The following is a 24,939-nucleotide window of genomic DNA, read 5'->3' as shown; positions in this document are numbered from 1 at the left end:
TGATTGAACATTTAATAATTTTTAAACCTCTGATTTCTATTCATCAAATATATAAAATATTTATATATGCTGTAACGAATTTCCCCCACTTGACAGAATATTGATGTTAAATAATTAGGTTATGGCAAAATCACATGAACTTACTTTTAAGTACATTATTGAAGAATTCTATATTGGTTTTCTTTAAAACAGTTCAACTTAGGTTTTTATTACTTGTTTCATAGTATTGGTACACATTCTCTGTTCCCTTTGATATAGCTCCTATGCTAATTTCTTTTAGCCATTAATTTCCTATAACTCCAAGTCATTTAACTAGCTTTCATTGACCAAATGATTTCTGGGACAGAGGTGACAGTAGGAGTACACACATATGAACATACACAAGCACACACAATGAAAAAAAATTTTTTTTTCCTTTAGTAGGCGCCACACACAGTGGGACTTGGGGATTGAGCCCACAACCCTGAGATCAAAACCTGAGCTGAGATCAAGAGTCAGACACTTAACTGAGCCACTCAGGCACCCCAAAAGAAATTATTAATAGTCCTAATTATATTTATTTTTTGCACATATAACTTAGTTTCTTGAATATAAACATGAAAAGAATTTGGCAACATAAACAAAAGTCCTTAAGCCACAAAGTGCCCTTCAAAAGAAGCAAATGAGCTGTTGAATACATCATATCTGCTCTAATATGGAAGCAAGGCATAGTTCATAGTTTTACTTCTCTGAAATGAACTTTCCCATAAACACTGGGTGTCTGCCTCTCTAAAGATTAACCTTTGCCTTCTGCTAATCCCTCTGTATGCTCTCATGCTCTTCATAGGCGATGCATAAAAGTATGCTGGGAATACTGACCTGTTACTATATTTATGTAGATCTTATTACTAATTATCAATAGCTCTTTTTTTTTTAATATGATTGGGGTAATATTATACAAACCATCCTATAGTTTCTTCAACACTCCCATGGTAAGTATAAGACATATCACCAAATCACAAGTTTCCAATATAGCCTAAAACTCATTGAAACAGTCACTTAAAAACTACAGCTATTGATAAAACTAGCATTTAATTCTAGATGGGTAAACAAAAATTAAGTGCTAGAGATGTATGCTGAAAGAAAACTTTAAGCTTCTTTTTTTAAAAAGATTTTATTTATTTGAGAGAGAGAGTGCATGAGCAAGTGAGGGGAGAGGAAGAGAGAGAATGAGATAGAGAATGTCAAGCAGACTCCACTCTGATTGCAGAGCTTGACATGGGACTTGGACTCACAGCCCCAAGATCATGACCTGAGCCAAAACCAAGAGTTGGACACTTAACCAAATGAGCCACCCAGGTGCCCCAAAACTTTAAACTCTTATGACTACAATGTTTAATGAAGACTTCACAATAGAGGTGATATGAATGGATAGAAAAAAAAATCAGAGAGAAAGAGAGATTGAGACAGAGAGAGAACAAACAGGAACCAAAAGGAAGGTGTAGAAAAAAATACAGTATGAGAAAAAGTTTATAGTTAGGAACACACAAGGTATATACCTAGGGGCAAAATTTGGACTGAAGTACCCAAGGAGTCCATGTCAAGGCCATGCAGGTGGAAGCTAACCATATCAAATTCTTTATCTCCATGAATGCAAAAGTCTCTTTGTATATGTTTGCATGGGAATCTAAGTTTCTAGATGTTTTTCTGCCTTTCTTTATGCCTCTACCACTCTCTCCAAATCCCTCCCCACTTTATTTTTCCTTTGCTTTCATTGGTAACTGGCATCATTTGCACATACACATGTTTCTATCACTTTATATGTGTAGGGAATAGTTTTTCAGGCTCTCTGATGGTTAAAAAAGCCCTAGAGCTACTTTGACCAAGTGCTAGTCATGATGTACATGACTGTCCTTCTGGCCATGATTTGTAGGGCTTGCAGGTTCACCAGGGTGGTGTTGGTCCCAGATGAAGAAGTAATTTAAAGCCTTACACTTACATGGATTTTTTAGTCTCACTTCACTTCTTATACTACTTGTCTTCCTTCATTCATATTTTTACCCTTTCTGGGGTTTGTATTTCAATCTTTGGACTACAGAATGGATTTAACCTATTTTTTTAATACTACCTCTAACTGAAAAAATGTGACCAAAAGTGTAATTTCATAATAATACTAAAATAACAGTGATTAACATTTATTAAGTTCTTTGTGCAAAGCATTTTTTCTGCATATATATTACAAATATATATTAACTGATTTGAGTCTCAAAACAATCCTAGGAAAAGGTTATTAGCATTAGTCTCATTCTAAAGATTGGGAGAGCAAGGTAGAAAAATACTAAGTGATTTATGCAAAGTCAAGTTATATGTTAAAGACTTGGAGATTTGAACTCAGGCATTCAGGTCACATAACCCAGACTCTCAACCATTACACCACAATGCCTCTTGAATTCATATTGGGAGCAGTATGTATGATTGGTTGAAGGAGAGATAAGTGGCAGGAAGAGTAATACTAAGTCTTCAAAATGACCTAAAAAACAGGTAATGAGCTAGGATGCTGATGGTAGGAAGGGGAAAAGCAGTGGATATGAGAGACAGAATTAAGGAAGAATCAATGGGATTTAGCATTAGTTATGGGAGAAGATAGTCAAAGATGACTCCAAGGTTCTAAGTCTGTTGTGACGTAGAACACTGTTGGCATTAATGAAGGCAGAAAGATGTGCTGGTTTGCTGTGGTTTGCTAATTGGTTTGTTGCTTTGTTTCAGATGAATTTGTTTACCCTGATCTGCTGCTGCCTATACTATAGCAAGGTAATCAGGAACCAAGGCAGTGTAGGTGCAGGTAAGGTGCAACTTAGTAGCAGATTCAATTAAAGACTGAATAAAGAAACTTTCACATTGTCTCACTGTGTGAAAGTAATCTACCTAATTTCTCCAGTCTTCAGTTTCCTCATCTACAAGGTAGTGGAAATTCCTGTGATCAGTCTTGTTTTGATAATTAGACAGGAGCCAAATAAATGATCCACAAACATTACCTCCTTCTTTTTCAATCTCTGCTTCTAGAATTGGAAAAGGTGGGGTAAAGTGTGTGTGATCCACAAATAAAAACATCACTTGGCTCTTACCAAAAAAAAAAAAAAAAAAAAAAAAAAAAAAAGTCATTTAAGTGAACTTGGTTTACCATCCACTCAGACATTAATAGTATATTTTAGACACTACTAGCTTTCCACTATTAAGGCTCCAATTCTTGGGATCATATTCAAATTGTGGTGAACTTATTAATGTAATTTAATACCATTCCTTGCCTATATTTTGACTTGAAGAATTTCTTAGAATTGTCTCTTATTTTCCATGCTCAACATTCAAGCGTAAGTCTTATGTACTTCAAGATTGATTTAGTAAAATAGACTATTTAAATATGCTCTCTGGGGACACCTGGGTGGCTCAGTTAGTTAATCATCTGCCTTCAGTTCAGGTCAGGTTGTTGAGGAGGAGAGTACATAGGGAGAAGAGTCAGAGACTGCACCTTGTATAGCACCGAGCACAGAGTCCTGTGTATATTAGACATTCAAATATTTAAAAGCACTCCTTAGCTGACTAACTGTTTTTCAGATTTCCCACGCAGGACAGCCAGATTGTCTATTGAACAAAATTAACAGTGAATGATGATGTTTTACTGTCACCCAAATAATTCTTCAGCTAAGATATCAAACCAGAAATGCTAGGGAATTAACTTTGTTGAATTGTTATTACTGGATATAATCTATCATTGGTCAGCCTGATTTTGGGAAGGGGTTGTACATTGTAAGGGGTCAGAGATGCCCTTGGATCTGGCAAAATTTCTTCATTCATGTGCCCTCTAGAACAGTTTAGCTCATAGCAGGTGATAAATATGACAGATGACTTAAAACAATAATTATAAAATGAGTGAATGTATTCATTCACACAAATAGGAACTCCAAATTCAGCAAAGTGCTGGATGAGGGAAAGGATACACGGTATGAAAAGGTATCATGGTAGGCTGATATGGGTAAAGGGGGAGGGGAGTACCCTAACTCCCACATAAAGTAATTTGCTACCACATGGGTCATCCCAACAATACTGCCCTGGCTCAATCTGAGTCCAAGTGCAGAGCCCCATATAACTATTTGAAGGGTAGGTCTGAGAGAAAATTTTCCCTAATCCTCAAAGTGGGAGAGAAACCATTCTCTGCGTTCTTCAGACTTATAATGCAAGTTGTAGTGGAAGAAAGAGAGATTTTGAATTACACAGACCTAGACTTGAACTACAGTTCTACTACTGTCTAGTTTATGACCTAGTACAAGTTACCTAATGTTTGTTAGACTTCATTTCCCCATTAGTAAAATGCATTCCTTAAATAACCTGTGCAAGTTGCAGCAGGACTTAAATGAGATGCTATGTGTAACTCTCCTATCATAGTAGCTGACAATGTAAGCACTCTAAAAAAACACCTATTATTGTTATTATCCTCTTTCTTCATCCTCAAAAATAACCAAAAAGAAACCATGGTCCCTAATTGTTCTACCAACCTGAGGGAAAGTTTCTCTTATCCACAATTAAGGAAAGCGTTTTCAGAGCTCAGTGAAAAACAGCACACATTATCTATGGAACACACTATAAATATTGTGCTGTGCTCCCTTCAGCCAGTTTTAATGCATAATATATACTTACTATTATAAATGTTGTCATTGAAAATGTGTTAATGTAAAATCAAGAGACTATGGAGGAGGTGAAGCTATATCCATCTCTTAACAGTAGCCACAAATCAGCATGCATTGATCATACTAACAGAATTTGCTGCAATCAAAAGTGTGAATTTTTACGATCAGGCTAGGTAAACAGATAAGAGTTGACTCTCCATTACAGGATCCAGGTGCATAAGGGAATAACTAAGCATAGAAATAATAGGAAGCACTGAGCAACATCCCCAGCCACAGATACAATTATTAAAAGGCTCATGTCTCATAAAGGCACTTGAGCGTACCTAAGTGATATAACTAAATAAAACACAAACTCGACTGAAATATATGTTTGTTTTTAGCTGTGCTCCCTGGCAGCATTTTAGTTGACTGACATTCTTTGTTTTATAATTTATTCCTTGAAGTACTGTGGGGTGCTGACCATGGTGTTGTATTATGAAGGGGATTTATTTGTGTTGTGAGGTACTTGTCTATCAAATCACATCAAGCAGCTATCATTTCTTTAGCTGATCTGTACTATATTTTAAAAAAAATACACTGACAGCTTTAGTGAGAGCAGCTACAAGTGGGTTATTTCCTCAAAGAGTTAGACCGACTTTTGTTTATACAATTTAAATTTTATACACTTCACTGCCTATGCAGCTGGTGAATATCGATCTACTGCCAAACTACTGGTAAGAATCGAGAGAGGGAAAAAAAAAAAAGTCACGGGTGTAAAAATTATGTGTGAAGGAGGAGGAGATAGCCATGTGTCACTCCTGCTCCCATGTGTCACCTGCCTTTAAGGTTATTTCTATTATCTTTCTTCTTGCACTGACAAGAAACATACTTTCAACTATCATCATATGCAAACATAATTATCTTATAGTCTCTTCAAAATACAATGTTAAGAATTCATTAGAATTAACAAATATGTTTGTCACAAATATACTTTGTTACAAGACATTTGTCCCAAATAGTTAAATACTATTAGGACTCATTGCACACTGAAAATACAGAATAATTTGTTATCAGTGACTATAATAAAGGTTATGATAATGAAGACACATTAAAGAAGGGTAGATTTAAGTTAGACAGCAGGCAGAACTGCCTATACATGTTGTGAAATCCAGACTCAATGACTGAACAAAACTCTGCCTAGAACTATGGAAATATTACAAGAATATCTGTGATTCTCTAGTAAGTAATTTTCTTATAGTCTTTTAGACAATAGCCTCCTCAAGGGCAGGATGTCTCCTGCTTATCACTGTACTTTCTGCAGTATGCCTTGTAGCTGGACGGGACAAAATAACCAATACAAGGGCACCCAAAGATAAGAGCCACAGTTAATCTATAAAATAAGGCTTTGGAAAAATAAAGTGTTGCATACATAATGTATACAGTTGTCAAATCATGGTGTTGTACACATGAAACTAATATGTATGTCAACTATACTTCTATTAAAAAATTTTAAAAACTATCAGAAAAATAATGATATGCTAATAGAGAATACTTTCCCCAAAGATAGTGATAATGTGAAAGTTATGTATCAACAAACATCTACTAGTCTTTAGTCTGGAATAAAACACAGTAACAATGTCTGCCCCAAAAGTCACTGTAAACTCATGAGAATCACACTAAGAATTTGAGAAAATTTCAAAAATCCTTCTGAAAACAACTGTTTGAGGCCAAGAATGCCCATCAAAATGACTGCTACGGTATGATGTTGTATTAGGGATTACAGATAAACGTAGGAGGAAAAGGAGTTAATTTCTAGTTTTTAAACTTTAATGAAAAACAATCAATAGCAAAACTGATTCTTATCCATAGACCTAATCTGAATGTTCAGCTTTTAGGTGTTTTTATTTTATTTTATTTTTTATTTTATTTTATTGCAAAAGCTGATGTAAATAAGCAATCCTGCTACAAAATGAACTATTATGAGAAGTTAATGAAATGAACAAAAATATGAATACATGGATTTGAGAATGAGTTATGGTGAGTTTTCTTTTACTTGATCTCAAAATTATCAAACCAGTTTCTTCATCAGATAAAATACACATCTACATATAAGAGCTAGCATTCACATTTACAAAAAGAATGAAAACAGAAAAAATCAAGGCATTACATATCAAAACACTGAACACTGAGTGAAAGCATATGAAAAAAAAATGTGATTTTCCCAATGAATATGCAAACCTGAATAATGGTTTAATATTAATGGAACAGAAGAGCTACAACTTCACATCTAAACTAATTGCCTTTGATGATATGTGGGAGAGAAAAAAAGCTTTTAAAATTCTCCTCTTCACCTGGTTAAGCTATCTTGAATAGAGCTTATAAGCCCTTATGAGGCTTTAAAAAAATGAAAAAGCACACTGACTTTATAGTTGTACTTCCAACTATAGGCATAAATCTACTCTTTGTGCCTTCATGTATTTGTGTAGAGAAAGAAAAAAATTAAATGTGCTATCAGCAATATCACATAATCTGCCTTTCATTGTGTTTTTATGCACAAGATTATCTCAAACATTTTTGTTAGATTATAGCTGTAGAATGTTTTTAATTGAAAAATATGGGTAATTTTAAACTCAGAAAAACAAAGCACTGATTACTAAAAGAACTAATTATTGCCTTCTTTTTCTCAGAAGATGTGTTAGTTTAATAGATACACAAGTATGAGTCTCCATCCTCAGTGCAAGACAAGTGGGAATTTCCATAGCTCTGAGGTTCGAGAACAGCTGAGCTGCAAATACTTTCTGAAGAGTCTAAAAGCTCCTGCTGGGGTTCTAACTGGCAAAGCTTTCAAAGATCTGCACTTTTTTTTTTTCCAGTAGAAGTACAGCACATAATTACAATAATGTACCAAATTCAGTTCTGTGGGAGGAGGGCTGGAGGACAAGTCAGTGGGATGCTAAGCAGACAATCTACCCCCCATCCACTACCACCAAAGAAAAGGAATATTGATCATAAAAGGTGTGAGAACTAGCATATCGCTCTTACCAGGTAGTCTGCCTCTAGACAGAGGAAAGGTCCCTGGGCTTTATTATTTGTTTCTTTTTTTCTTTTTTACCCTTTTTGTTTCTTTTCAACTTATTACATGTGAATATAAGCAAGCCCGATGATGTTGCTGCTAAAAGGAACCAAAAAGTTTAGAGAAAGCTTAGCAGCCCAGTCCCTATTTTTTTCACTTTCTTTCAAAGTCAAAGCCAGATTTTTTCCCAAGTTTTGTTGTTTTTTGTTTGATGGTGAGAATTTTAGTGACTCTTGCAGGAATAATCTCACTTCTGACATATGCCTATTACTAACTGATGAGATTTGTTTTTATCATTCAAGAAGTTATATAATAATGGAAACTCTGCAGGGCACTGGCAGAGATTATAGGAATGAAATTAGGAAAGAGTATTGTTAGAGAAGGCACATAAAGAAAAGTTTTCAAGAAGGAAGCTAAATTCTTCAATGTTATCAAGTGCCACAAGGATACAGAATTAAACAGGACTAAAATGAACCCACTTGATTTTGCATTCAAGCTATACATGCAGCAAATATATGTTAAGCATATACCATGTGAACAAAAGTAGTGTGATGCATGCACTTGAAGAAGTTGCAATCTAGTGGGGGTTTATAGACATTCAATAAACAACCTCACAAATAAATGTTTAACTAAGAACCATGATAATTTCTAGAAAGGAAAAGAAAAAAAAAGTGCTCTGTGGGATTTTAATAGAGAGTCTTAATTTTGATTGATAGGCAAGTGAAGGTATCAGTAGGAAAATGAACTTAAAGCTAAAAGTAGAAGAATAAACAGGAAATAGGCAGGCAGCAAGTGAGAGTAAGAAGAAGCAACATGTGTAATGGGCCAGAGGCAGGAAAGAGCCTGGCGAATTCAAAACACTGAAAAATAAAATACAGTGTGGTTGAAGTATAATGACCAAGAAGTCAAGCAACAGGAGACACAAGTGGGAGAGGTAGTAAATTCTGGTGAGGAGTTTATATTGCAGCCTTAGTGCCATACAAGAACACTGATGCTTTAAGCAGATAAATAATATGATGCAACACAAATGAACTCTACAAATGCTACATTTGAGGCCTGTGCTGAGACTGACTTGGAAAAAGGCTTTTGCATGAGTGGGGAAAACAAGCTAAAAGTATATTATAATTGTTAAAGAAAAGGATGACGTTGGCTTGGGCGAAGCCATAATGGAACAGATGAAGAGTAGATCTGATGTATAATTTATATATGCAGTTAGGAGGTAATTAATGACCTTAGATAATTTTCAATGCATTGTTTAAGGCAGAATTCTGATTACTGTTTGTTGAATAGTGTATGAGAGGTAAGGAAGTAGAAAGCAAAAGGAGACTAATCTTTGAAAAAAACAGGTAGGAAAGCTGCTAGGAAATAGCAGCTATCAGGGACTTCAGAGTCAATAAATGATTTTTATTCATCCATTTATGCAGCTATCAATTTATTCAGTCTTAGGCAGTGAGTGACTTGTGTTTTTGCTTTTTTTTCTGAAGAGAAAGTCAAAGTGCAGAATGACAAAAAAGAGGCAATAAAATAACAGAAGTATAAAATAAGCAAGAGATAATAATGCCCAGAGGTACCTGGGTGGCTCAATTTAGTGTCGGACTCTTGGTTTCTGCTCAGGTCGTGATCTCAGAGTCCTGAGACTGAGCTGCACATCTGGCTCCCCACTCAGTGGGAAGTCTGCTTGAAACTATCTCTCTCCCTCTGCCCCTCCCGCTGCACACCTGCAAGCGCACATGAGCTCCCATAAATAAATGAACTCTTTTAATGCCCAAAACAGAAATAAGTAAATTACCATGTAGTAGAACATCTCACACACACATGCAAACACACACACACACACACACACACACACACACACGCTGGAACAGTATAGCAGTTAAAAGCACTCTATCTCTTAAAAGAAACAACACTAATTTGAAAAGACATATATGCACCCCTATGTTCATCACAGCATTATTTATAATATCCAGGATACGGAAGCAACCTAAATGTCTATCAATAAATAAATAAAGGTGTGATATGGTTTGTGTGTGTGTCTGTGTGGTGTGTGTTTGATATAATATTACTCTGAAATCCTGTCACTTGCAGTAACATGGATGGACCTTGAATGGATTATACTAAATGAAGTAAGTCAAAAAAAGACAAATCCTGTATGATTTCACTTATACGTGGATTCTAAAAAAAAAAAAAAAAAAAGAATAAACAAAACAATAACAGACTCATACATATACAGAATAAACTAGTAGTTGCCAAATGGGAGGGGAGTAGAGGGATGGATGAAACAGCCGAAGGGGATTAAGAGGTACAATCTTCCAGTTCTAAAACACGTAAGACACAGGGATGTAATGTACAGCATAGGGAATATAGTCAATAATATTGTGATAACCTTGTATAGTGACAGATGGTAACTAGATTTTTGTGGTGTCCATTTGGTAAAGTATATAATTATCAAATCACTATCTTGTACACCTGAAATTAATACACTACTGTATATCATTCTTCAATAAAATAAAATTTTAAAATTAAAAATATGGATAAAAACACCATCTATGAAGTCAGAATGCCTGGGTTTGAATTCTGCATCTACTATTTACTATGAACCTTGGGACAAGGTCCCTAGCCTTCCCTAGACGGGGTTTCCTCATTCATAATATGCAGCTCATAAAAGTGCTAACCTCATAGGGTAATGAAGAATACATAAGATGGTGCATGTAAAAATCCTTAACATAGTATCAGATACAGTAACTCTTTAACACATTTTGTTTCTATAAATAATAATAGCAAAAACAATAATACTCATAATAATAAGGTATCCCTTTTTCTGAGATTTGACAGAGAACAGGTTAATAAAAGATATGTCTAGAGATAGCCTTGTAGGTAAAAGAGATATGGAGGTTCTAAAAGCCTAAGTGCTTTCCTTTTTGTCTGGTGAGAAGAGATTACACTGTTGGTTTGGAAGTTCTAAAAGCCTAAGTGCTTTCCTTTTTTTCTGGTGAGTAAGAGATTACACTGTTGGTATTAAGTGCAAAGAATGGAGAGGGGAGGGTTGGAAGACCTGAAGAGAACAGGTAAGATATGGTATAGCTGCTATGGAAAATGAAAGGCCACTGAATAGGAACAAGTAAAATAACTTCTGAAATGGCAATGAGAATCCCACTGAGGTAAAAGCTAAAATGTCATAAAGACACCAATTCACTCAGTTCACCAAAGAGAACGCGGAGATATAAAGCCACAGAGTTAGCGGCACAATGAGAATACTAAGGAGTTCAGGCTTTATTCTCTAAATTTCAGGAGACACTGAAGGTTTTTGATACAGAAATCACATGTTGGATATAGATTTTTTAAGTAGAATACACTAGTTGTATCGATGGGGGAATTAGCAGAAGTAAGACAACCAGTTCGGAGCCTCTCTCATTACTGCAGATGATTCGACACATTTCTGAAATTTTCCTAAATGTAGGCTGTCGATATATTTTGAGGATTAAAAAGTCTTTGAGTGTATTCACAATGAACTTAATTTAATTTTAGCACTGACCTGGAGAAATATGTTTTAACATAATTTTACTTTAACAGATCTAAAATACCCTATTTTTAATCTCAGGCTCACACTTGGGTTTAATAATTGTCCAATAATTCTGTTCAATAAACATTTCTTATCTATTGTATATAAGACATTATTCTAAGCACTCCAATACATTTTCTCTATAAATAATAATGGCAACAATAATAGCAGGTACTTAAAAGACTGGGGCCTATCATTATTTCTAAAATATTTTCCTAGATATGAGATTATCTAAATATTATTTGGCAAATCCTGATGGATACTACCTTCAGTGATTTACATAGCACAAACTACTTTGTAATGTCCTTGACTTTTTTCCCTATAGACACGTAACTAGGGATGGGGAGAGTTAAATAGGAAGACCAGGTGACTTCATATTCGCAGTCCCAGAATTATTTATGGTTATGTGCATAAACAAGCAATGTCTTCCATTTTCTATTTTGCTTTTAGTTCAGAAGGTATATTGCTTTTTATGTCCCCAAACTTCATTTCCTCAGTGTGGCACCAAGGATATTCCTCTTGCAGGACTTGCCTGGCAAACTAATACATCTTCCAAGATAAACTGCATTCAGAAAAAAAAATGACTTCAGAAAAACTGTGTAGTGTACCTACTGTAAAACTCATAACCATCATGACACATCTGAATTCTCAGATAGTATACAGCTTTGCTTCAATTATAGTATGAATTCAAGCAGCTTAGGTTTCAAATGCGGAATTTGGTCTAGAAAATTTTATTTTAATATTGCATTAAAGCACTGCTATTTAATAAATAATATCTATCCAGTTCAACTGAATAATTTGCCTAATTCAAAAAAGAAAAAAAAATCTTCCTCAGGTACCTTTACATTAGTTCTACCTCATCCCAAATATACATTCCTGATTTTCCTTTCAAGAATTTGACAGAACCTTCCACATCAGTACATGCAATGCCATATCTGAGAATTAATCAGCTCTGAATATGGGCAAGCAGTTATTGCACATGTTCAAAAGGAATGTTCTCTGTCCGATCTATCACATTTTGACTTTAAACAGGATTTTTAAATTGCAAAGTACCAAATCAGATAAATTAAAATATATTACTATTAAAAAGGCAATAAAGGGGCGCCTGGATGGCTCAGTCGTTAAACTTCTGCCTCCAGCTCAGGTCATGATCCCAGAGTTCTGGGATTGAGCCCCACATCGGGCTCCTCCGCTAGGAGCCTGCTTCTTCCTCTCCCACTCCCCCTGCTTGTGTTCCCTCTCTCGCTGGCTGTCTCGGTCAAATAAATAAATAAAATCTTTTAAAAAAAAAAGGCAATAAAATATTTGAAAACAGTATTTGACTACTAGTTCCAATGTTAATTTTGAATCTTAGTATTCAGATATGAAATTGTTAGGGAGCCAGGGTAAAGTTGGCAGCCATAGTACAGCTGCTCATCCATACAATGAACAATCTTGTATTGAAAACCTAAGTGAAAAACATTTTTTCTCCAATAAATTAAATAAATCAAAATTCCCTCTTCACCATATTTTGCCCATTATTTCAATAGCAGGTTTGGGGAATGCTTAAAACATATAACTATAATCTTTAATACATAATTTATATCTAGTCATCTTTCGTATCCCTTAAAATGAAGAGGGGATGAGGAAACATAACTCATTCCAATAACAATTTAATCATACTAAAGCATTATATGCATTTATGAGATTTTCTTCCCAACTGAAACAGTGCATTGAAGGCTTTCAAGTAATTAATGACACTCTATAGAAAACTAAAAATTCTTGTGCTTTCTCTGACAAAATATATATATATAACAAAAAAGTTTTTAGAATATTGCTATTTATCTAGTTTCTACTCTTTTATTTAGCCTAAATTGGGGAAGGGGGCAAATTCTAACATCAAGATCTAAATAAAAGAAAAAAATAGCCAATACAATAATATATACTACTTTTCATATATTAATAGAATTAAATATCGACACTAGTATGGAGGAGATCCCATGAGACATCTTCAGGTATTCCATGAATCTAAATCTAAATTTCTTTATTTTTCAAAACCATGACAAATAATAATAAAGGTTTTTCTCCTGACAATGTTATATTTAATTATGTAGTTACACAGTTTGAAAAAATCAACAATTAAAATGTCCTTTTCACTGTTTCTGACAATTATTACATCACAGCTGAGTTTGTGGGCCCTTATGCTAGATACGTACCACAACTCCAAACTGCTCGGGCTCACAGAGGTCATTATATTCGTTCCTCAGCTGTGCTAATTCACTGAGTACTTTCTGCTCAGGAAGATGTTTTACAAGGTTCTAAAAAGAAAGAAGAGTACAAAAATTTCATATTTTATTATTAGGACTATTAAGCCTGCATTAACAACTCTAAAAGTGATTAACTAGGATAGTAAATTTCTGATTGCGATTCTTTTATAGCAGAATCACTGCTACAGTGTACACTCCCCTTCTCTCTCAAATAAATAACCAAAAAATGAAGTACAATTTAATGTGAATAAATGTACAACTGTGTTTGCTTTCCATGCACTGCAGTACATAAATGATAAATAAAAAGATCATATGGAAATAAATGACAATGCATAACTGACTAACTTTCTGGGCCTTAAACCTATATAGCATAATTTTTAAGCTTCATTTTCTATCAGAAAGTCAATTCATTTGGAAAACATAAAAATACTATATAGAATTAAATCATGTGTAATAATAATAAAAGTCAACTCTGTTCTTCATAATTGGCAAAATTTAGAATAATCTTTAATCTTATAAACCACACCAAGCCTGTAAAAAAAAAATCTCCCATTATTTACAACGTATTTAAATACACAATGCATTCCCACTTCAATGGAGAACCAACTGAAAGTGATGAAGTCTGATACATGTTCAAGTTTGATGCTGAAGAAAATCAAAATTGATGACTTCTCAACCTAGTTTACCTTGGATTATGATACAGTTCTAATTATCATTACATCAGCATGCAACCAACACTTTGGGGACACATATGGGATTTCAAAAAACGTATCAAAGGAAGAAAAGCAGGAAAAAAAGATTTAAGAAAGTAGGGTTGACACAAAACGGCAGAAAACTACATTCTAGGGATTGGTCCCACCACCAAAGCAATCACTGAGCCAGAAAGAGTAATTTAAATAAACTACATCAAATCACTGAAACCTAATCGGATACTTACAAAAAGGGAAGTGTTTGTTGAAGGGAGACACTGCTGTTCTCTGGCAAGAGAACAACATGCACAAAACAGATATCAAACCCCATTCCTCAGCACCACTGTGAAGATAATGCCTGAGTCCTTTAGGTGCTGGCTGATGCCAGGGTGGGCAGTGAGGCTCATGTTATACAAAATTTGAGGATGTGCATTTTGAATGGTTTGGCAGTACCCTGAAGGGCCTTGGTTTCAACCCTCTTAGGTTGCAGTAGCTTCCCCAGATGGCATCTATCAGAAGACTTAAATAGAAACACCTTCCCTGCTTTTTGGAACCAGACATTTAAGGAAATCTTTGTCAGATTATTGGCTGACAGCAGAGATAATAAAATCCTAAATCCAGTAACCACACACAAAGAATATATAGCTTGCAACAATTGTTTGGAGAAATTACAAACAAATAGCTACAGCTCTCAACAAAATCAGCAGTCTGTGAGGAGTAGAAAAACTCAAATTCCAGAATTACAATATACTCAAATGTCCAGTTCTCAACAATTAAAAATTACAAGTCAGGCAAAAAACAAAAGAAAATAACAACAACAAAACAAACAGGAAGGCATAAGCTACACAGGAAAAAACAAAAAGAAGAATATGATAGAAATTATCCCTGAAGAAACTCAGATTTTGGAATTAATACTCAAAAACACTAAATCAATTGTCTTAAATATGTTCAATGAGCTAAAGAAAACTATGAACAAATACATCAACTCTGAGCAGGACCTGAAAGAAGTCCACACTGAGACACATGAATCAAATTGCCAAGAAAGGGAGTGATTTTAAAACAGCAAGAGGGAAGTGAATTGTCACATTTAAGGGATCCACAATAAGATTAATATGTGATTTCTCCAATGAAAGCAAAAAGGCAGAGGGATAACATATTTAAAGTCCTGAAATTTAAAAAAAAATAACAGACTCTCAACCAAGAATTCTGTATCCAGCAGAACTATCTTCTTTTAAACAATGATGGAGAAAGTAAGATATTCCCAAATTAACAACAACAACCACAACAAATATAATTTATTGCTAAAAAACCTGTTCTGTAAGAAATACTAACAGAGGTCCTACAGACAGAAATAAAAGGACACTGAACACTAACTCAAAGACATAAGAAATAATGAACAATTACAAAAGAAATTGCATATGTAAATATAAAACCCAGTGCTATTGTACTTTTGGTTTGTAACTGTTTCTATGATTTATAAGGCAAATGCATAACACAATAATTAGAAATCTATGTTAATGATCATACAATGTGTAATGATGACAAAAACAATATAAAAGGGAAAATATGTACAGGAACAGTGTAAGTTATTAAAACTAAATTTGTATTATTAAAATGGGTTGTTTTAAGTTTACGATATTAATTATAATCCCTAATGAAACTAATAAGAAAAATAACTGAAAAAAACACAGAAATAAAGATGGGAATCAAAATAGTAGGCTACCAAACAAACAAACAAACAATTAAATATAAAAATAGTAACAGAGAAATTAAGGCACAAAAACATGTAAGAGATACAGAAAACAGCTAACTGGCAGAACTAAGCCCTTCTCTGGAAAAAATTATTTTAAATGTATATGAATTAAATTATCCAATTGAAAGGAAGACCTTGGAAGATTGGATTTAAAAACAAACATATTTATCTATAACACAGTCTACCTGAGACTCAGCTTTAGATAAAAAGATACAAAGAGGTTGAAAGCAAAAGAATGGAAAAACATATTCCATGTAAATAGAAACTACATACACACACATACACAAAACCAAACTGTGGTGGCTATATTATTGTCAGACAAAAAACCTGAAATAAAAAAAAGTAACAAAAGACAAAGAAGGATATTCTATATTGATAAAATTTTCAATGCATCAAGAAGATATAAGCAAATCCCCAACTAAAAGCAGAGCTCAAAAACATGAAATAAAAATTGACAGAATTGAAGAAAGGAAAAGGCAGTCTAAAATAATAGGTGAAAGGGCCCATGGCTGGCTCAGTCAGAAGAGCAAGCAACTCTTCATCTTGGAGTTGAGTTCAAGTCCCAAATGAAGTGTAGAGATTACTTAAATTAAAAAAAAAAAAAAAACCTTAAAAAAATAAAATAAATAAAATAATAGGTGGAGTATTTTTTACAGATTTTATTTATTTACCTGAGAGAGAGAGAGAGACAGAGAGAGAGACAGAGAGGTGGGATAGCAGACTCTGTGCTGAGGGTAGAGCCTCACATAGGGCTTGATCCCATGACCCTGAGATCATAACCTGAGCCAAAATGAAGAGTCAGACACTTAACCGATTGAGCCACCCTGGCGCCCCAAAAGGTGGAGTATTTAATACTCAACTTTCAATAGTAGATAGAATAAGAAGACAGAATAATAACAAGGAAATAGAGAATTTGGACACCACTATAATCTGATCAGCCCTAATATATTTATACAAAACATTCTTTCTAACAACAGCAGAATGTACATTCTTCTTGAGTGCACATGGAACATTCTCCAAGATATATAATTTATCAGACCAAAAAACAAGTCTTAATAAATTTTAACTGACTGAAATCATGCAAAGTATCTTTTGTGATCACAGTGAAAATGTCATTAGAAATAAATAACAAAAGGAAAAGGAGAAAATTCACAAATATGCAGAAATAACACACTCTTTAAAAAGCAATGGGTCATAGAAGAATTTATAGGTGAAATTAGAAAATATCTTGATATGAATGAAAATGAAAACATAGCATGCTAAAACATGGAATTCAGCAAAAGCAGTGCTAAGAGGAAAATTATAGCACATATACATTAGAAAAGAAGAAAGGTTTCATTTTCTTTCTTTTTTTAATGTTTTTTAATTATATTATGTTAGTCACCATACAGTACATCCCTGGTTTTTGATGTAAAGTTCGATGATTCATTAGTTGCATATAACTCCCAGTGCACCATGCAATACGTGCCCTCCTTACTACCCATCACCAGTCTATCCCATTCCCCCACCCCCTTCCCCTCTGAAGCCCTCAGTTTGTTTCTCAGAGTCCATAGTGTCTCATGGTTCATTCCCCCTTCTGATTACCCCGCTTTCTTTATCCCTTTCAAGAAGAAAGGTTTCAAATCAATAGCCTAACTGTACACCTTAAAGAACTAAGGAAAATCATACTTAAGCCAAAGCAAGAAGGAAATGTAAAAATTAGAACAGAGGTAAAATATAATTACTTAGAGAACTAGAAAACCAATAGAGTAAAATCAATGAAACTGAACACTGAGTCCCAAATTGACAAGTCTTTAGCTAGATTGACTAACAAAAAAAAAAAGAGAAGGCTCTAATAACTAAAATCAGAAATGATAGTTGGGACATTATTACTGATTTTATGGAAATTAAAATAAAGATTATAAGATGATATACTATGAATAATTGTACACTAGCAAATTGGATAACCTAGAAGAAATCGACAAATTCCTAGAAACACACAAACTACCAAAACTGAGATCAGGAAAAAAAAAAAAATAGAAAATCTGAGTAGACATATAACAGGTAGGGAGATTGTGTAACTAATCAAAAATCTTTCAACAAAGAAAAGCCCAGGGCCTGATAGATTCACTGATGAATTCTATCAAATATTTAAAGAGGAATTAACACCAATCCTTTTCAAACTCTTCCAAAAAAATTAAGAGGAGGGAATATTTCCTAAGTCATTCTACGAAGCCATCATTACCCTGATACCAAAACTGGTCTAAGACATAAGACAACTACCTCAGGCCAATATCCCTTAATGAATACAAGTACACATTAAAAGATACAGTAGGTAACATATAGCATAACTCCCATGGGAAACAACTGTATCATGTTCTGTACAACTGTATAAGTTCTCCTTTGTTCTCTCTGCTTATATCTTCCCTCCTTCCAGTGAATTTTGCATTTCCATTAAACTCTGGAGCTGCAATGGCATCCACTGTGTAACTGACGAAACTAAATTTACACTATCGTGCCCTTTCACTTAAAAGAACTAAAATACTGTACATGTACATATAACCAAATGAAATTAAGAACATCCATTATTTTGCCTCATTAATATAATTTTCTTTTATAAAATGAAAAAGTAAGTAAATACCAATTTATTATTTCCATTTTTCCAGAATAATTTTCTAATGCCTGTAAGTTAATTGCTGTTTAAACATTTTTCTGTTAATGGGATTTTGGGTAAAGTATGTTGTTATAAAAAACTAAGAATCAGTTTGGGCACTTCCATAATTTTCACTACAGGGCAACTAACTAGAAAGATTAAGAACAGTATTAAAATTATTAAAAAATATCAATTCTGCATATTTCAAACTTTCCACCTCAATTTTAACTGTGAAAATAAGTACAACAGAATGAATCAGGCCTAAAATAAAATTTCAGCTCAGAATGTGAAACATTGTTTTTTGTTCTCTTCTAGCTATAGGTAACCTGCTCACTGATCTTCAGAATGCAGGCTCCACAGCAGGTGACATACCTTTTCTTTTTCTGTTCAGCTATATGAAATATTTAACACATTCAGTGGGCTTAGATGTATTCTGATTCTGGATAACATTTTATGGCTGTGTTACAAATTTATATAACTGCCAGTGCTTAGTAGGTTCTATTTACAAGTAAGATTTGGAATAAAACTCACTCTCTCTCGTGTGTAACCAATGCAGACTACTATTATACTACTTACTGCTTAATCAATCAGCCTCTGTTAGAATCCCATGTTGCAAGTGGCCATCACGGTGAATTCCTAAAGATAACTGATTTTTTTTTTTACATACATACGAAGCTTGATACATAAAGATTTAAGATTGAACATCAATATGTTTTCATGTCCATAAATTCCTGAATAGAAGAGGCAGGAGGAGAAGATGACAGAAGAGAGACAAACCGTACTCATTTGCCTCCACTCTCCTTCACCTACTCATCAAAAGCATGTCAAAAGAGAAAATGAAAAAATATATATATACAGGTTCAAGGCATAGTTTGAGACTAAAGTGGACAGTCCTAGGAATAACTGGAAGTCCATTTGTATGGTAGACTAAGGGGCCTCCTGGGAGAGAAATTTCCTGCCTAACTGAAGTGTATCATGCAATAAGAAAGCCAACCTGCATTTTAAAATGGAGGAAGAAAGCCTGCATTTTTAAAAGGATTGGAGTGATTCTGAGTGCAGCATATTTGTTTCTTGGTTGTATCACCAGGCCTAGCCCGCCCACCCCCAACACAGTCAAATGTCTGACTGCTATGGAAAGGGGAGCTGTGTGATGAACACTACTTTGGTACACCTCTAATCAAGTAGATTAAAAAAAGGAGAGAAAAGAAGAAACATGTTTCTGTATTCTGCACAGAACACCCCATACCGTTGGCATCTAGAGGGCTTTAGTACACAGCAGCTGTGGCCCATGGGAAAAATCCTCCCATCTCCCCACTTACAGTCATCCCTAGGAGAGGCTTCAAAACAGGAAATGAGGAAAATTATCCACAGCTGCTACATGGTAGCTGACAAATTTAGTTCACGGGATGCATAAGATATTTTTGGAGACCCCTAAAAACATCTGATGTAGGGGCTTTTGGAAAGAGTTGGGGTCCTACAATAGTAATTAGGAATAAAAGAAAAATATAGGTGAACTGATGAGGACTGGGCAAGTATTTTAAACTTAAAAAAATTAAGACAGCTTTTGACTTTTGGTAGCTTAGTGATACTATCATTACTAACATTTCTCTAAATAAATTGCAAAGGTGAGCTCTGACACACTCTATAAGTGAAAAGCTGTTCATAATAGAAGCTAGAAATTATAAATTTTAAAATGCAATTTAGATTCTTACAAATTATGGGGTGATAGGCAAAAATCCTATAAAGTTGCATCCCTTCCATTTCTACCTCCCACTCCTATTTACTACTGAGCATCTTTGAAACACTTCAAAATTTGTGATTAAAAGATCGATTCTCAGTCAACATGAAATTTTCATCCTAGAAAACGTCAATGAGTGGAAGTTCAAAAAGAGAACAAAGAAGAGAACAATGAGTTGAACAATGAGTCAATGAGTGGAAGTTCAAAAAGAGAACAAAGGAGAAAGTAGTAACTATGTCACCAAATGAGTAGATTTTTCTTCGTCTTTTACGTATCACGAATCAGCATTCTGATGATTGTCACTGTTATCTGAAGGAATTTCTCCTAACAGACTATGGGCTTTTAACTACTTTTTACATTTTTACAATTACTCTATAATACTTCCAAAACTTTATTTCCTTTAAATGTTAATTGCACACTTAAAGGTTAGTTAAGTGAAAGTATTGAACCATAATGCCCTTTCCTTCTTGCCTAAACATAACCTTTCTTTTTTGTCATATTTCTCATTAAGTCATTTTAGTAGTGGAAGAGTCGAGTTAGGTTCATTGTAATTAAGTCTATCGTTCTCCACATAAACGAATTGAGTCCAATATTTCTTTTTTAAATTTATTATTTATTCCTTTAAAATATATTATTACAGTGTGTATATCTATAGACATGTAATTATAACATACATATTTATATTTCATATAGAATTATATATCTATATGTAACAGGACATACATATATATGTATACAAAACAGAACTATTTTAACTTATGTTTAAAAATACTTTATTTCCTTTTTTAAATCCAGACCAGAAATGTTTCCCCAAAGCCTTGAATAAATCTCTGTGATCATAACACAACCCTCCCTGACTATATCTAGTTAAAAAACTCAATCCCTTAAAACTTATTACTTTATAACATTTTTTTCAATACTTTCTTATGACATGTCTCAAATTATGTGTGTATATTTCATATTCTTAAATCACATTTATATGCTCCTGCTCTTTGGGTTAAATTGGCATACACTTTGATGCCGGGCCTGGTTCTATATTTATTTTGTGTTTCATTCATCCATGCAGCTAATATACACTGGCTGCCAAATATGGGACTGTCACCATGTTAGCCACAAGAGATTCTGCCTTCATGAAGATTACAGGTTCAAAAGAGCCATATATGCTCCAGTGGAACCATAATCAAAATATGACTGACAGTAATTTGTGTTGCATTGGATTCAAAATATATTTCCTGTCAGGTCGGTCATGCTATAATTCTCTCCATTTGGTTTGATTACTAACATTTCTACAACTCCTATAATAGACTCTAAGAGCCAACTAAAGTATGTCAAAATGCTGACTAACTGGCCTAAAGCATTCAGGGGGGGCTTTTCTAGCCCTCTCTGCAGAGCCACTCTATAAAAAAAAATGAGTTGATAAAAGGAACCACAAGCATTGAAAATTTGATGAGAAAATTCCTGACCTTGGAGTATAAAAATTGTGTCTTCCAAAGAGGCAGCCTTTGACAGCTTTCCTACCTATTTAATCATTATCTTGTCCCACGTAAGGAAGCTTTTTCGAAAGAAATTGTTCTACTGGAACAAACAATCCTAAAATTCATGTGGAACCAGAAAATACCCCGAATTGCCAAGGAAACATTGAAAAAGAAAAACAAAACTGGGGGCATCACACTGCCTGATTTCAAGCTATATTACAAAGCTGTGATCACCAACACAGCGTGGTACTGGCACAAAAACAGACACATAGATCAATGGAACAGAATAGAGACTCCAGAAATGGACCGTCAACTCTTTGGTCAACTAATCTTCGATAAAGCAGGAAAAAACATCCAATGGAAAAAAGACAGTCTCTTCAATAAATGGTGTTGGGGAAATTGGATAGCTATACACAGAAGAATGAAACTGGACCATTCTCTTACAGCATACACAAAAACAAACTCTAAATGGATGAAAGACCTTGACGTGAGACAGGAATCCATCAAAATCCTAGAGGAGAACATAGGCAGTAACCTCTTCGACATCAGCCATAGCAACTTCTTTCATGACATGTCTCCAAAGGCAAGGGAAACAAAAGCAAAAATGAATTTTTGGGACTTCATCAAGATAAAAAGCTTCTGCACAACAAAGCAAACAGTCAACAAAACTAAGAGGCAACCCACGGAATGGGAGAAGATATTTGCAAATGACACTACAGATAAAGGACTGGTATCCAAGATCTATAAAGAACTTCTCAAACTCAACACCCCCAAAAAAATAATCAAATGAAAAAATGGGCAAAAGATATGAACAGACACTTTTCCAATGAAGACATACGAATGGCTAACAGACACATGAATAAATGTTCAACATCATTAGCCATCAGGGAAATTCAAATCAAAACCACAATGAAATACCACCTTACACCAGTTAGAATGGCAAAAACTGACAAGGTAAGAAACAACACATGTTGGAGAGGATGTAGAGAAAGGGGAACCCTCTTACACTGTTGGTGGGAATGCAAGTTGGTACAGCCACTTTGGAAAACAGTATGGAGGTTCTTCAGAAAGTTAAAAATAGAGCTACTCTATCACCCAGCAATTGCACTACTGGGTATTTACCCCAAAGATGTAGTGAAAAGAAGGGCCATACACACTCCAATGTTCATAGCAGCAATGTCCACAATAGCCAAAGGGTGGAAGGAGCCAAGATGCCCTTCAACAGATGGATAAAGATGTTGTCCATATATACAATGGATTATTACTCAGCCACCAGAATGGATGATTACCCAACATTGCATCAGCATGGATGGAACTGGAGGAGATGATGCTAAGCGAAATAAGTCAACCAGAGAACGACAATTATCATATGGTTTCACTTATTTGTTGCACATAAGGAATAGCATGGAGGACATTAGGAGAAGGAAGGGAAAAATGAAGGAGGGGGGAAACAGAGCGGAGACAAACCATGAGAGACTATGTACTCCGGGAAACAAACTGAGGGCTTTAGAGGGGAGGGGGGTGGGGGGATGGGCTGGCCCACTGATGAGTATTAAGGAGGGCACATATTGCATGGAACACTGGGTGTTATACGCAAACAATGAATCATGGAACACTACATCAAAAACTAATGATGTACTGTATGGTGACTAACATAATTAAAACAATAAAGAAAGAAATTGTTCCAAATTCTTAAACCTAATATTAACTCCAGTCCTCTAGAAAGCTCATGGACCCTCCCAGGATCAATATTACCTCAGTGTTAATAATGCCAAACAAACAACTCTAGCTCTCACCATGGGTAGCCAGCTTCAAGTTCCTTGTTTCTAACTGACAGTCCCACATAGATGTCGTAACATTAACTCACACTGAACAAATTTGAAGGAGAATTCGTCCTCACTCTGACCTCTCATTCTTACCTCTTATCAGCTTCTCCCAACAGCCCGATTCTGCCAACAAGAACTGACATTCTCTCCATCTTCTAAGCTCTCAAACTGGCAATTACCACTCAATCACAAGTTCTGACAACTCTTACCAGCAAAATCTCCTTGGAGTTCAATCCTTCTTTTACATTCTACAGCCAAAAATATAGGCACAGAAATCTCATGGCATTTAAACATTTCCTAACTTCAGCTCAATTAAATTTGTCAAAGTATTCTAGCTCTGTAGTAGGTTAATGGAGATCACAGATATATTTACAACTTCTATAATAATAAAAAGAAAAATTGTGACCACTTCGTACATAAAAAATTCAACTCCTGCTAATGTCATGATTTTATTCGCAGAGGAAATGCACTCCTTTCTAAAATAATTTATATGATTTACATTTAATCTGGAAGATAATTACTAACACTATTCCTTTGATGCTAATTATCTTCTATTTCATTTATCTCCCATTTTTGTGCTCAAAAATGAAAATCAGAAATCACATTAAACCTAAAAGGTGATTTTTAGAGTTAAAAATATAGAATATACAAAATGAATGACTATGAATATTGAATAAAATATGAGGTGTGTATGTCCAGATCTAGCTGTAATATGTTCTTTCTATATATAACACAGACCATGTTATTAATATTCTTCTACATATTATTTACCTTAAATACATTTTAGATTAACATATTTCAAATAAAATATAAATTATCTTCTCATATTCTGGGCAAACTGATATTCTCAGATAAAAAATGAAACAGATTCATATCTGTTAAAACAGGTAACAGGTATACAATATCCTGTTTATGTTATACTCTGCTTTCATTAGATATCACCTTAATATGTCCATGACAAACTGCCACAAATACAAGGATGTATTATTATTAAATATTATGTATAGATGTTTCTAAAGCTGAATATTACTCCAACAGTCAATACAACTATCTACGGAGTTTAAGAGTGCTATCAGCTTAGATATCTTAAAATGAGAATATTGCAATGCATTTGATGTGGAATACCCCAAAAAACTATCTGGAAATTTCATCCAACTATACAGGGGTGTATACTCATGCTATACCCGATCATTACACTTTACAAAGTCAGTGTTTCTCTCCCATGATTTTTGTTTGGTCAAATGAAATGATGCAATTCTATGTATACTGTGAAAATTAGCACACTAACAGAAAATTCATATAGTTAAA

The 24,939-nt window shown here is 34.4% G+C and overlaps 1 protein-coding gene across 3 annotated transcripts in view; it reads right to left on the bottom strand.

The window, feature by feature from the left end:
* Positions 1–24,939, bottom strand: part of DIAPH2 (diaphanous related formin 2) — a 1,026,009-nt gene that overhangs the window by 489,012 nt on the left and 512,058 nt on the right. For all 3 annotated transcript variants that reach the window (XM_034649855.1, XM_034649854.1, XM_034649853.1), the window contains one exon: positions 13,468–13,569. In XM_034649855.1, coding sequence (XP_034505746.1) covers positions 13,468–13,569 — 102 coding nt within the window. The remainder of the gene's footprint in view (positions 1–13,467; positions 13,570–24,939) is intronic.

Source organism: Ailuropoda melanoleuca, chromosome X (genome assembly GCF_002007445.2).
Source record: "Ailuropoda melanoleuca isolate Jingjing chromosome X, ASM200744v2, whole genome shotgun sequence".
Lineage (NCBI taxonomy): Eukaryota > Metazoa > Chordata > Mammalia > Carnivora > Ursidae > Ailuropoda > Ailuropoda melanoleuca.
This window is presented reverse-complemented; position numbering and strand designations above follow the sequence as displayed.